The sequence below is a fragment of the Chinchilla lanigera genome, unplaced genomic scaffold, assembly GCF_000276665.1.
Source record: "Chinchilla lanigera isolate Chin_1 unplaced genomic scaffold, ChiLan1.0 scaffold00113, whole genome shotgun sequence".
NCBI lineage: Eukaryota > Metazoa > Chordata > Mammalia > Rodentia > Chinchillidae > Chinchilla > Chinchilla lanigera.
In genome coordinates this window covers 1084522-1097490 of record NW_004955514.1, presented here as the reverse complement: position 1 = coordinate 1097490, position 12969 = coordinate 1084522, and the positions used below count along the sequence as shown (strand labels likewise).

Sequence of the window (12969 nt, the reverse complement as noted above, 5' to 3'; positions counted from 1 at the left end):
AGGAAAAGGGAAATAGGGAGAGAAAAAGGAAATAAGAAATGTCAATGTCATGTCCACATAATCAGAGCTTTAAAAAGAAAAGAAGACAAAAACTTATGAAATAAATAAACAAGAACTGTCCCATAAGCAAAAGGTTGAAATGACCCATTAGGATGAACTCAAACAGGTCTGCGTTTTAGATTTACAGGTCACATGCAAGAACTCTCAGTCTGAAGAGCACCAGACTTCTTCAAAGAGAACACATGCATGGGGTACGCAGAAACAATGAAGGCCTTCAAAATTTTGTTCGTTTGTTTGTTTTTGTTTTTTCCCCGGTACCAGGAATCGAACTCATGACCTCGAACTTACCAGGCAGGTGCTGTGCCACTGAGCTAAATTCCCAGCCCCCAAATTTTGTTTGTTTTTGGGTACAGGAAATCAAACTCAGGACCTCATGCTTGCCAGGCAGGTGCTGCACTACTCAGGTAAACCCCTGGCCCACCTTCAATTTTTTGAGGAAAAAATTACTTCCAACCTAAACGACACACCCAGTTAACAAGGCACGTAAGGTTTCACACAATGTTGCCTCCTACACTTTAAGACAGCTACCAGAAGGTGTATCACAGATGCGAGGGTCAGCAAAGGACAGAACAGCGAAGAACCCAGGAGTACAGGCTCTCCTTCAGAACAGAGCATCAACAGGGGGGTGCAGGTGAGGAAGGAGTAGCCTCCAGCCCAGGGAATAGTCAGCAAGAGAAAAAAAGAGGTGGGTGCAGTGGCACACACCCGTAATCCCAGCAATAGCACTCCGGGAGGCTGAGGCAGGAGGATTGCAAACTGAAGCCTATCCTGGGCAACCTAACAGTTTAGAGAGATCCTCTCTCAAAATTTTTTAAAAAGGACTAAGGATGTTAGCTCAGTGTGAAGGCCTTGGGTCTAATTCCCAGGATCAAAAAAAAAAAAAAAAAAAAACCTTAAACCAGGTATGGTGGCACACACCTGTAATCCCAAAACTCAGGAGGCTGAGGCAGGAGGATTGTTGTGAGTTCGAGGCCAACTTTAATCGCATAGGGAGACCCTGTCTCAAAAAGACAAAAAAAAAAAAGCTTTCTACTTTGCAATAAGGATATGTACAGAAATCACACACCCCTGAAAATAACACAACACAAAAACAGAGAGAGAGAGAGAAAGTGAAAGCTAGAGAAAGAGAAAGAGAGGGAAGGAGGGAAGGAAGGAAGGGATGAAGGAAGGAAGGAAGGAAGGAAGGGAGGGAGGCAGGGAGGGAGGGAGGGAGGCAGGCAGGCAGGCAGGCAGGCAGGCAGGCAGGCAGGCAGACATGAACTCTAGGCTGGAGCTCGGATCTCAGTTTCTGCTCCATCAACCCTGTCAGGAACTCAGTCACAGGGAGGGAGGACCAGGAACAGGGCAACCCCGAGGAATGCCCCAGCAGTGTCTGGGCCACAAGGCAGCAGACAGGGAAGGGCCAGGCATGAGGGCCAGCACCACAGGTTTCTTCCCTCCAGCACCATGCCCAGCCCAAGGGCCACCTGGGTCTCCACCAGGAACAGCAAGCTACGAGGACAAGGTCCTATTAAAATACACTTTTGCCAGGCATGGTGGTGCTTACCTGTAATCCCAGCTACTCAGGTGACTGAGGCAGGAGGACACAAGTTTGAGGCCAGCCTGGGGAACTTAACAAGATGCTGTCTCAAAACAAAATTTAGTAAGGGCTGAGCATGTAGCTCAGTGGCAGAACACTTGCCTTGCAGGCGTGAAGCCCTGGGTTCAATCCCCAGTAAAACACACACACACACACACACACACACACACTTCTAGTGGGCCATCAAGACACAAATTTCCCTTTTCTCAGAAGTTTATCAGTCTACAGTAATGGCGAGGCCCCTCGCCCCAAAGTGGAGAAGATGATGTGTTCTATTTGTCCTAGTACTACTTCCTCTGAATCAGCAGGCAACCCTCAGTACCACTCCCTTGACCTGCAGCAGGCCTGGCAGGGCACTTTTCAAATTTCAGAACACAACAGAAAAGAACCTAATAAAGTGTTAACATGACACATAATCTCAACTCATCTTCTACAAATAATATTTCAGATAAAGAACAAAAAGGAAGAAAACCTACTTTTCCCCCCTGCGTCTGTCCGAGTACCTCATCCTGTGAGATCACAGTATGGTGGTCTTACACTCCCAAGCATCACATTTCTCTCCCACCTGAGGAAGTAAGTTGCCTCAACTCAGACAAGCTTCTCCCAGCTTATACGACAGTCTGGGCCTCCGCCTCAAGCTGCACAAAGGACTGCCAAAGGGACCTGACATGCAGGCCCAGACAGTGCTCACTGTCCCTGGCCCCACCGGAGCTGACAGTTCCAAATGACCACAACCACTACTGTGCAGTCCTAAACCTGTGTTCTGACCCTGCCACCAACCATGGCCCAGGTGGCTTTCGGCTCACACCTGCTAAGCATAACCCTGAGGACCAGACATGAAGAGACCAAGCATCCTTCCTTCATGGAGCTTCCACTCAAGTTGGGAAGGCAGGCAGGGGCACCAAATGGGGAGATTATAGGAAAAATAAGCAGCCAAAGAGGATCAGGAGAGAAGGGTCCAATTTTAAGCCATCAGGGTCCAATGTGGGCTTCACTGAAAAACTGATACTTGAGCAAAGGAAGTCAATAAATTGTATTTATTTCTTCATGGGTGTTCTCTTGTTTCTGAGCTTGGAAACTGAAATAAATGTAACTGTTTACAAAAAGAATACTTTGATGGCATACACTTGTAATCCCACACTCTGAAAGGCTAAAACAACTAAGATTTTCAGTTTGAGCTCAGTCTGGATAACTTAAAAGGCTTAGCAAATTTTTGTTTCAAAATTAAAAAATAAAAAAGGAATAAAAAAGGGGTTAAGGAGTAGGGAATGTGTCTCAGTGCAAAAGACCTGGGTTCAGTCTCCAGTACCAGAAAAAAAAAAAAGAATTTTATCTGGACAGTGAACACACCCCCACCCAGTTCTGGCAGACAAAATCCCAGGGGCTGTCACTGACCACTCTCCCCTACATCTCTTACTGTTCCAAACAACACATCCTGTCACTTTTGCTCCAGAGCCCTTCCCAGCTGAACCCACCTATTCTCCCCACCACAGTTCAGGCCAGCCAGCCACCAGGTCTAGAGTACCAGCACCCGTGCAGGGCTTACTACAGCCCCTGCTTCTTGGCCCCACTCCAGAAAGGAGGGCTCAGCGAGTCTAGGGTGGGACCTGAGACTGCATTTCTAACCAGTTCCCAGGTGACTGATGCTGCCCACTCTGAGAACACTTGAACAAGGCTACGGCGCAGGAGCAGGCCCAAAACTGCTCTTGGTTTACCCTAAGATTCTTTCTCCCTCATAGTACCCGTCCATGTGTCTCTACAATTAGAAACAGGAAAATGGGAAACTGATAAAGCACATCTCTTAGAACTTAAGAAGTGACATTCCATTTTCCATTGACCACAGCAAATCAGACAGCTACACCAAATTTCAAGGGGACAGGGCTGTTCACCCCTACCAATCACCCAAGGACGGGTCAATGGAGAGATTCTAACCTGAACAGAATGACTACAGACTTCTGAATCCTTCCTCATAAATAACTCAATCTAAACGACTCTGGATACACTTTCCAAGGGACGTGGATTCGTGCCCCAGCCCAAGCAACCCCTCCTTCTGAGGACCTCCCATTGCTCTTACAATAAAGATACTGAAAGAACATGCCAGGTACCCCACACATACAGCCCAGAACCTTAGAAAGCTCACCCTCTGCACCAGACTGCTTCTGCTCCTGTCACAGGGCCTCAGCACAGGCTCTTCCCTCCTCCTGAATCCCCACACCCACTCTCTACTGAGTTCACACCATGTCCCCCTGTCTGCTCCAGCATCAATCCCATCAGAAAGTCTTCCCCACCCTCTGCTGAATATAACAACCTCCCTACTAGATACAACCGTATCTTTCCTTTGTGACTTTGTGGCACTGGGGATCTGAATAAACACAAATGTGGACAGGATAGTTAGAACCCACCTACGCAAACCATGGTCAACCAGGGTAGTCCTGATCCTGCCACATACCCACCCTCTGTCCCGTAGAGTATGAAGTAACTCCCAGGTGGTCTATCATCAGTAATATTTCTTGCATCTCTAGAAAGGATTATTTTCTTAACTGTAACAAAACCACTGTAACAGAATAAAGAGCCAGGTTTTTTTGTTTGTTTGTTTGTTTTTTTGACAGGGTCTCATTGTATAGTTCAGGGTGGTCTTGAACTCACTATGTAGTTGAGGCTGGCTTCGAACTCACAGCAATCCTCCTACCTCAGCCTCCTGAGTACTGGGATTACAGGTATGCACCACCATGCCCAGCCAAGAGCGTTTCTTAATAAAACAGTACAGTGTTTCAAATTCCTTTTTTCCTAGAGGGTAGAGGTGGGGGTGGGGAGATGGTGATGGAACCTGGGGCCTCATGCATGCTACCCATACCATGCTACTCCCAACCTCCTGTATTCCAAGCTCTAATTGCCCCAAATACTACAGTCGCATTTACTCATGTCTCCAGACAGAAATGGATGCAAGTCAGCCCAACACGCTGCCTCAGCCAATGTGCCTCCAAACCCTTGCCACGGCCCCTCCTTTCTTTCCTTGTGGAAGGGAACAGGCTGCTGATTTTGAGGTTTTCCATGTTCCGAGATCTGCCAGTGCCAGCCTTGTGGCAGAGTTTAGCATGTTCCTCTTCCCCCTGTACTTCCTGTAAAGGGTTGTTAAACATGGAAGCTTGATCAGATGCAGGTCTGTGCACAACACATATCTAGCAAGTACAGAGTCCTGAGTTCAATTCCCAGTACCAAAAAAAAGGATTCAGGTATGATGTTTTGGGAAGACTACTTCACAGGTTTTTCAAGGTAAGGTCTTTGTCTTTTCATTCTATTTCAACCCCTCCTAGTCTCTAAATTCCATGGGTGCAAGGATACAGGTTCTAGATCATCACCAGCACGTAACTGATACCACTTGATTATCTGTTCAATGAATAAGGAAATGTCAGACACAAGTACAAAAATATAACAGCCACCCCCATCCACACATAAACAGTTACGTTAAAGTTTCCCCCAAGAAGCACAACAGTAGGTTCACGGGACCCAGGCCAGAGGCCAGGCCCTCCAGGGGCCTCATCTCCACCACAGAGAGCCTACTGACTTTCTGCCAGTCACTGAAAGTGTTTGGGATTCAGTTTCTTGCTGTGAGGGTGCAGTAAAATGAAGGGAAAAGATTCAGCACTCAAGGCTGCATATCACAAAGCTCTACACTAGTGGCACTGACTTCTAATCTTTGGGCAAGACTAACACAGAAGCCTCCTATTTCTAATATATGTTTTAATAAATAATACAGGAATTCTTTCTTGTTTATTTGTTCCTTGAGACAGTTTTACTATGTAGTCTACAGCTGGCCTTGAACCTGCTATGTAATCCAGGCTAGCCTCCAACTTGTGAGTGTCCTGCCTCGGTCTCTCAAGGGCAATTCATGTTCTTGTATTCTACACAATCAGAGAAACTTCTCTAGTAACATACTATAGAAATGATCCCTGAAAGTATGGCCTTCATGTTCTTATATGAAATAAAAACCCTTAGCTGGGCATGGTAGCACATACCTGTAATTCCAGCACTCTAGGAGGATGAGGTAAGAGAATTACTAGTTCAAATCCAATCTCGGCAATTTAGCGAGACTGTCTCAAAAAAATAGAAAATAAAAATCCTTAGGAATCCAGGCATGCTGGCTCATGCCTATAATCCCAGCACTTGGGAAGCTGAGGCAGGGGGACCATCCTGAGTTTGAAGCCAGCCAGGGCTACACAATGAGTTCAAGGCCAGCCTTAACTACAAAAGCAAGACCCTGTCTCAAAAAACCAAAAATAATAATAAGTGCATGCTGTCCATATCCAGACACCGAAAGTGAGTCAAAGGACGGACTCTCCCTTGAAAAAATCATAACTTGGAGAAGAGTGGGTGCTGCCTGTTATAATAGGACCTAGCACTAAGGCATGACAGCCCTACCCAAGATAAAGTATGTGGTGCCTTGGCCCAGGTCTGCAACACTGGTGGGAGCAGGAAGAGGCTTCCCAGAGACAAGGGCTGAGGTGTCAGAAAGGACAAGAAAGCAATCAAGAAGATGCAGGAAGTAACAGCACATGCAAAGACCAGCAGGACAGAGCATAGCCCACTGGAGTGACCAGCAGCACAACAGCAAGATCTTAAGGCCACCACAAGGGGGCCAGAGAGGACATGAAACAGACAGGTAGGGACCACACACCACACTCCTCTTCTGGGCACATCTTAGGCAGCCAGGTGAGACAAGAGCCTGCTTTTCGAGAACCAAGGGAGACCAGAAACTAGGCCCACCTTCCTTTCCAGTGGTTCAGTGAGGTCAAAATGGGCCACCACTACCTAACTCTCAAACTGTAAATGCTGGAATCCCCAGTCCAGCGCCACTCCCCCTGCCCCTTCACCCAGCCCATCTAACTGGAATCAGCTCTCAGCTGCATCTGTTTTTGCCACTCCCACCTGCTATGTCTCGGTAAGCCATGTTCTCTACCCTGATCCTGGCCCAGAGGCCTCCTCATCCAGCTCCGCCATTAGCACACAGCCCTCTCCTTTCCAGCCTCACACTGGGGCACACATGCACCCCACCACCACCCTGCCTCATGTCACTTCTGAGACATCTCACACTCCCACTCACAGAAAGGGCTAAGGGTTCGTTCATTTAAACAGTCACAGAATGTGTGCCAGTCCCTCAAGTGACCTTCTAGGCTCCAGGGACAGGACAAGAGCCACAGCCAAAGGAGAAAGTCCCCACCCTCACAGAAGTTTCAACACAGGAAGGACAGACAAGTACAACATGTGGGGGATACCATGTGAGCTAAGGCAGAGGGGCTGGAAAGACAGCCATAGAATATCTTAAACTAGTGGGGCATGGTGCTGCACACCTATAATCCCAGCACTCAGGAGGCTGAAGCGAGAGGATCACTGTGAGTTCAAGACCAGTCTGGGCTACGAAGTAAGCTCAAGGCCAGCCTGAACTTCACAGTGAGACCCTGTCTCAAAAAGACAAAAATAAAATAAAATAAAATAAAAATAAGTAAAGCCAGGCATGGTAGCGCACGCCTGTAATCCCAGCACCTGGGAGGCTGAGGCAGGAGGATCAGTGCGAGTTTGAGACCAGTCTGGGCTACAAAGTTAGTTCAAGGCCAGCCTGAACTGCATAGCGAGACCTTGTCTCAAAAAGACAAAAACAAAATAAAATAAAAAAGACAAAAAACAAACAACAAAAAGGAGTATCTTAAACCAGGGTCAGGACAGAGCCTAAGGGGAAGTTCAAGTAAAGACCTTAAGGAGAGGAGGACACATCACACAAGCATCTGAGGGGCACCCAGGCAGAAGGGACAGCACATGCAGCATTCCAAGGTCCTGGGCGACGGAGCAGGTAAGAAGCCAATATGGCTGAAATAGGAAATGGAGCTGGGCAAGGATGGGGAAGTCCAACTGCTGAAGACACACCTGCACACCTCCCAAGAGAGGCAGAGAACCAGGGCGGCATTCTAGCATGAGGTACAAGTTAAAAACAGGCTGCAGGAATTCAAAGGAAAAGAAAGCCTAGCCCATGCACATAGGGGAGTGGATGCACAAGCATACAAGGTAGGGGAGCACAAAAGCTATGCAGAGGTAGCGGAGAGCATGCAGAGACAGACTAAAAGGGTCAGTAAAGAGTGAAATAAGAAATGTAGCCAGAAAGCCCAGCAAGAGATGGGTCTTGAACCATGTTCTAAAGGGTGGGGACTTATGGAATCACATCCATATTTTAGAAAGACTCAAGGCAGTCAGAAACATGCTTCTTAGTCGTCCACCTCCACAGATAGCAGCAGAAACGGGAGAAAACATGAAAATACTGCTAATATATATAGGCCCTCTAACAACATAACAAATTCCATCATATCAACTCTTTCAATGCCAACCCCTGTCAACCTTTTTTTTTTTTCACAGTACCAGGGATCGAACTCATGACCTTGCGCTTGGCAGGTAGGTGCCTATGCCACTGAGCTATATCCCAGCCCAACCTAGTCAACTTAAAAAGTTAAGTCCCAACTCCTTCCAGAAAGAAAAGATGCACTGTTTACCTACACACCCGCTAGGGAGTATCACTACAGGGGATCTGAACTGTAGGATGTCATTTAGATTCACTAACACTGTGAGCTCTCTCCTTGTGTGTTTCATTGAAACTACTAAATGTTACAGAAGTTATGATGCTCTGAAAACTCATTAATGGTCATTTGGTCTTAGAAAGGCAAACTCAAAAAAGAAAAAACTAACTTGAGCTCTGCTATAATTGTTTTTAACAACAAACTTCATCAAGTCAATCAGCTCTTTAAAAGCTATACTGCAAAAACAAAAAAAATTTAAAAATAAAATAAGTAAAAGCTACATTGCAGCCAACACACAAGCACAAAACACTGGAGAGCCCCTGGATAACCCAGATTGTCTTTTCCTCTCCACAATGTTCACTGTAAGTAACCATTATCAAAAAGAGAAACTAACAAATCTTACACAGATAGTCTGTAAATACAAGTCTAATCCCTCTGGGACCTCAGTCTCCCCTCTTGTTTCTGTATTTTGTGTATCTGATGCTCTTTTTACCTTCTCCAATGATACAAAGAAATCTGAAAGGTTCAGCAGAAATTTCTTATTAGTGATAGGTATAGATCTACTCTATTATCTGTTGCACCTGTATGCTCGCAATGTTTTATAGCTAATTTCTACTTAACATTTGAGCAAGCATGATGAGGTAAGGAAACCATCCTGCCTGGCAAACCTGATGATGACTTCTTGGCTCAAGCAGCGACCTTAGCCCAGTCCCCTTTTTTTTTTTCCCCTGGTCTTTTTGAGACAGTGTCTTGCTATGCAGTTCTGGCTGGCCTTGAGCTCACTTTGTAGCCCAGGCTGGTCTCAAACTCGCAACAATCCTCCTGCCTCAGCCTCCCCAGTGCTAGGATTACAGGGGTGCATCACCACCCCCGGCTGCCCCTTCTTGTCCATACCTGGTGTCTTCCCCTTCTGTTCCAACATGACTTATAAAACAGAAAGGCAAACAGCTCAGATGCTGGCATTAAAATGGGCTGTTTACCCTTAAGCCATATGCCCAATTATTCAGCATTTACTGATGCCTGCCATGAGAAAACATCAGCAGAGGCCAGGCTGCCCAAGATGATGAGAGTCCTTCAATGAGCTCATCCAAAGGGGAGAAAGGTCACATGTGGCCATTAAAAAGCTCAGAGAGGACGAGCAGTGGTCTATACCCAACAGCTAGTGTCCCACACCACAGCCTGGAGTCAAAACAGGATGCTACAGATTTGGGGAACAAGGACATATTTACCGCAGTTAGGCAAAGAGGAGGCCAGGCTACTAAGATGCTTACTCAAAGCAGTCCACATACTATACACACAAGCAGTTCTCTAAACAAAATACTATACTACAGGATTTCTCCCTTCACTTTTTTTATTTTTCATTTCCTCTGATAGCACTAGGAAGTTGAACTCAGTACCTTTGCACTGAGCTGCATCCCCAACCCTTTCTTTTTTCTTATTTTAGGGTTTCACCACCTTGCCCAAGCTGGACTCAAACTTGGGATCCTCCTGCTTCACTGCAGCTTGCACTACCAGACCCGGCTGAGGAAAAGCTTTTGGAGGAGCTTTCGAGCAGACTGACTTCAATGAATGAAGAAGTAATGGAGCAAGTCACAAGACAATGTTCATGAGGGAGAGTTTATACCAGTGATGGCAAACCTTCTAAAGCTTTCAATGATAACAAGCAGCCAGTCACAGAATATGTACCATAGGTTTGTCACCATTGGAAACTATCCTTAATGCTTGAAATTATGTTAGCCTCATAAAATGAGTTAACCCTTTCCTCTGTTCTGGCACAGTTTGTGTATGACTGGAATTATTTCTTCTTTAAATGTCTCTTATAACCCAGCAGAGAAGGGGCTGGGGATTTAGCTCAGCAGCAAAGTGCCTGCCTGGCAAGTGCAAGATTGTGAGTTCGATTCCTGGTACTGGAAGAAAACAAAACAAAACAAACAAACAAAAAAAAAAACAAACTAACCAACCCAGCAGAGAACCACTGATTTGGGAGTCTTCTTTGTGGAAAATGTTCAGTTACTGATTCAATCCCCTTTCCCTCTCTCTGTTCTATTGGTTGTTCATCTATAGTGCTAGAAAGTGAACCCAGTGCCTTGCACATGCTAGCTCTACCACTGAGCTACACCCTCAGCCCTCTATTCTCATATTTAACCCCACAGAGACTAATTTTCCCTCTACTAATTTATCTTTTTCATCTAAACTTTTAAAGTTGGCTATAACAAATATTCTGTTGTCCTTTCAATGGCTCAAAAAGAGAATTCTCTTTTGTGTCTGACAAGGGATAACTGTACTTTCTCTCTCTCTTTTTTTTTTCCCCTCAATCTCACCAAAGACTGAGTTGACTAATACCTTCAGGGCTGGGGATGTAGTTCAGAGCACTTGCCTGGCATGGTTGAGGCCCTGGTTCAATCCCCAGCACAAGAAAAAAGAAAAAGAAAAATCCCATTCTGTCCTAATTAATTACTGAAACATTTACTTAAAAAGGTTTTATCTGCTAGATTAAAAAGGCCAGGGTGCCCCGTGTGGTGGCGCACACCTGTAATCCCAGCACTAGGGAGGTTGAGGCAGGAGGATCGCTGTGAGTTCGAGACCAGCCTGGGCTACAAAGTGAGCTCAAGGCCAGGCGGAACTGCACAGCAAGACTCCGTCTCAAAAAGACTGAATAAATAAATAAATTTTTATTTTTTTTAATAAATAAATTTTTAAAAGGACAGGGCAAACAGAGTTCCATGTCACACATCTGTAATTTCAACACTGAAAGAGGCTGAAGCAGGGCTGGGGATGTAGCTCAGTGGTACAAGTACCCGCTTAGCAAGCACAAGGTCGTTAGTTCATTTCCCGACGCCACAAAAAAAAAAAAAGAACAAGTTTACCAAAGACCATAGAATAACTCTTGAATTGCTAGAGAAAAAAATTTGGGGCTGGGGATTTAGTTCAGCGGCACAGCGTCTGCCTGGCAAGCCCGAGGTCGTGGGTCGTGAGTTCGATTCCCGGTACCGGGGATGGGGTGGGGTGGGGGTTGGGGGGTGGAGGCTAAAGCAGAAGGACCATACGTCAAGTTCCACATGGCAACTTAGCAAGAACCTGTCTCAAAAAATAAAGAACTGAGGATACAATTCAGTGGTACAGCACCCCTGGGGTTTGGTCCCCAGGCTTACAAAAATGGAGGCAAAATAATGAATCACATACTCCGGCATCAGCTTAGCACATCAGTTTATACATGCTCTTGGGCTGGGGATTTAGCTCAGCGGCAAAGCGCCTGCCTGGCAAGCGCAAGGTCGTGAGTTCAGTTCCCAGTACCGGAGAAAAACCAAAATAAATAAATAAATAAATAAAATAAAATAAAATAAAATAAAATATACATGCTCTTATCTGAAGAGAATCCTAGAGCTCATACAGCGAACATTTTATTAGTGTTTTCAGCCCTCTCACCAGCACTTGTTAGTTAAGACTAATTCCACCTACTTTCACGTGTTTTACATTGAATGGTCGAAACTATTTTTTAAAAAGGAAGTAACTAATTAGTGCACATTCTGCTCTCTGAGTGGACCTTGTAAAGTCCTGATTACTATGAGAGGACATCCCAACGGATGTTAGGCTGGAGTCACTCCTAACTTACCCACAGGGTCTCTAATGCCTGACTCATTCTGCAAGTCTGACTTGGTATTCATTTGGTTCCTCACACTTCAGCAGATATACGTTTAACAACCTCGTACAAACTGCATGAAAATAAAGCTGGCAGTCACACTTGTGGCCTGTTTACCTTGTTTTGCTCTGTATGTCTCCACAAATCTTGTTAGTTCACACATTACATATGAATCTTCCACATATCTACACACTTAAGAATTAACTGTCCATTATGCTTTGAAATTCATGAAGTTTTACTGTGACTCTTAACATGGAATTAGAGACTAGCATATCTGATAATGCAGTCCGAAAGCTGGATTTCCCCACTGAATAGGTTGGAGTTCTTCACAAAAGCTTACACAAACTCCTAAGTGAGCAGGACGTTCTCACTCTATCAACCATCAACCCAAAACTGAAGACTGCTGGCGGCTGAGAAAATGGAAGGAAAGGAAAGGAAATGACTCAAAGTAATCGTAAGACATGAGCCCTCTTCACCACCAGTCAGTCGGCAGTTTAGATTTGAACTCTGACGGGCCTGGGGAATGGGAGCCCCTATCAAGGACACTCGCCAAGGGCCGTGCTCACAAGACTAGTTTCCTTCATGTGACTGTCTGGCATTTGGTATTGCTCTCGTCACATTAAATGTGTAACCAGAACATGTAAAACATTTGAGAAAACTGAAAAGTTGAGGTCTCAGCTTCTTAAGTGGAACAGCTCCTAATTCTCCATGTTGATCATCTTATCAAAAAGATAGAAAATAGACTGATCTTGGGCTTTAACTCATTTAAAAGTCAAGGCCTTGAGAGCACCGTTGGCAGTTGAGCACTGACTCCGAGCTCACTCATCAAGCCGGGCTGCCCCTCACAGGCCGGCTGCACACGCACCCTGACGATCCACCTGGAAGTGATCGGTGCCAGAATCGGGCTCTGATCCCATCTGCACCAGAATGTCAGAGCCCGTTCCGACCTCGGGCGCGCGGAGAGCTCGGGCTGCGCGGGTCCCAGGCAACACCCATCCCTGTTCCTCCCTTCAGACTGGACGCCAGCGTTTGTTAAAGGCCGAGATTTTAAACCCATGTTCCTGCTCCCGGCCATCCCCCGCTGGGCGCGGGCTCCGCGCTCGCGGCCTGCGGCCGGGGTCGGCTCGGCG

At 46.0% G+C, this 12969-nt stretch overlaps 1 protein-coding gene across 2 annotated transcripts in view; it reads right to left on the bottom strand.

Moving 5' to 3' along the window:
- Whsc1 (Wolf-Hirschhorn syndrome candidate 1) overlaps positions 1-12969 on the bottom strand; it is a 78103-nt gene extending 65134 nt beyond the window's left edge. For both annotated transcript variants that reach the window (XM_005408719.2, XM_005408720.2), the window contains exon 1: positions 12705-12969. In XM_005408719.2, coding sequence (XP_005408776.1) covers positions 12705-12756 — 52 coding nt within the window. In that variant the 5' untranslated portion in view covers positions 12757-12969. The remainder of the gene's footprint in view (positions 1-12704) is intronic.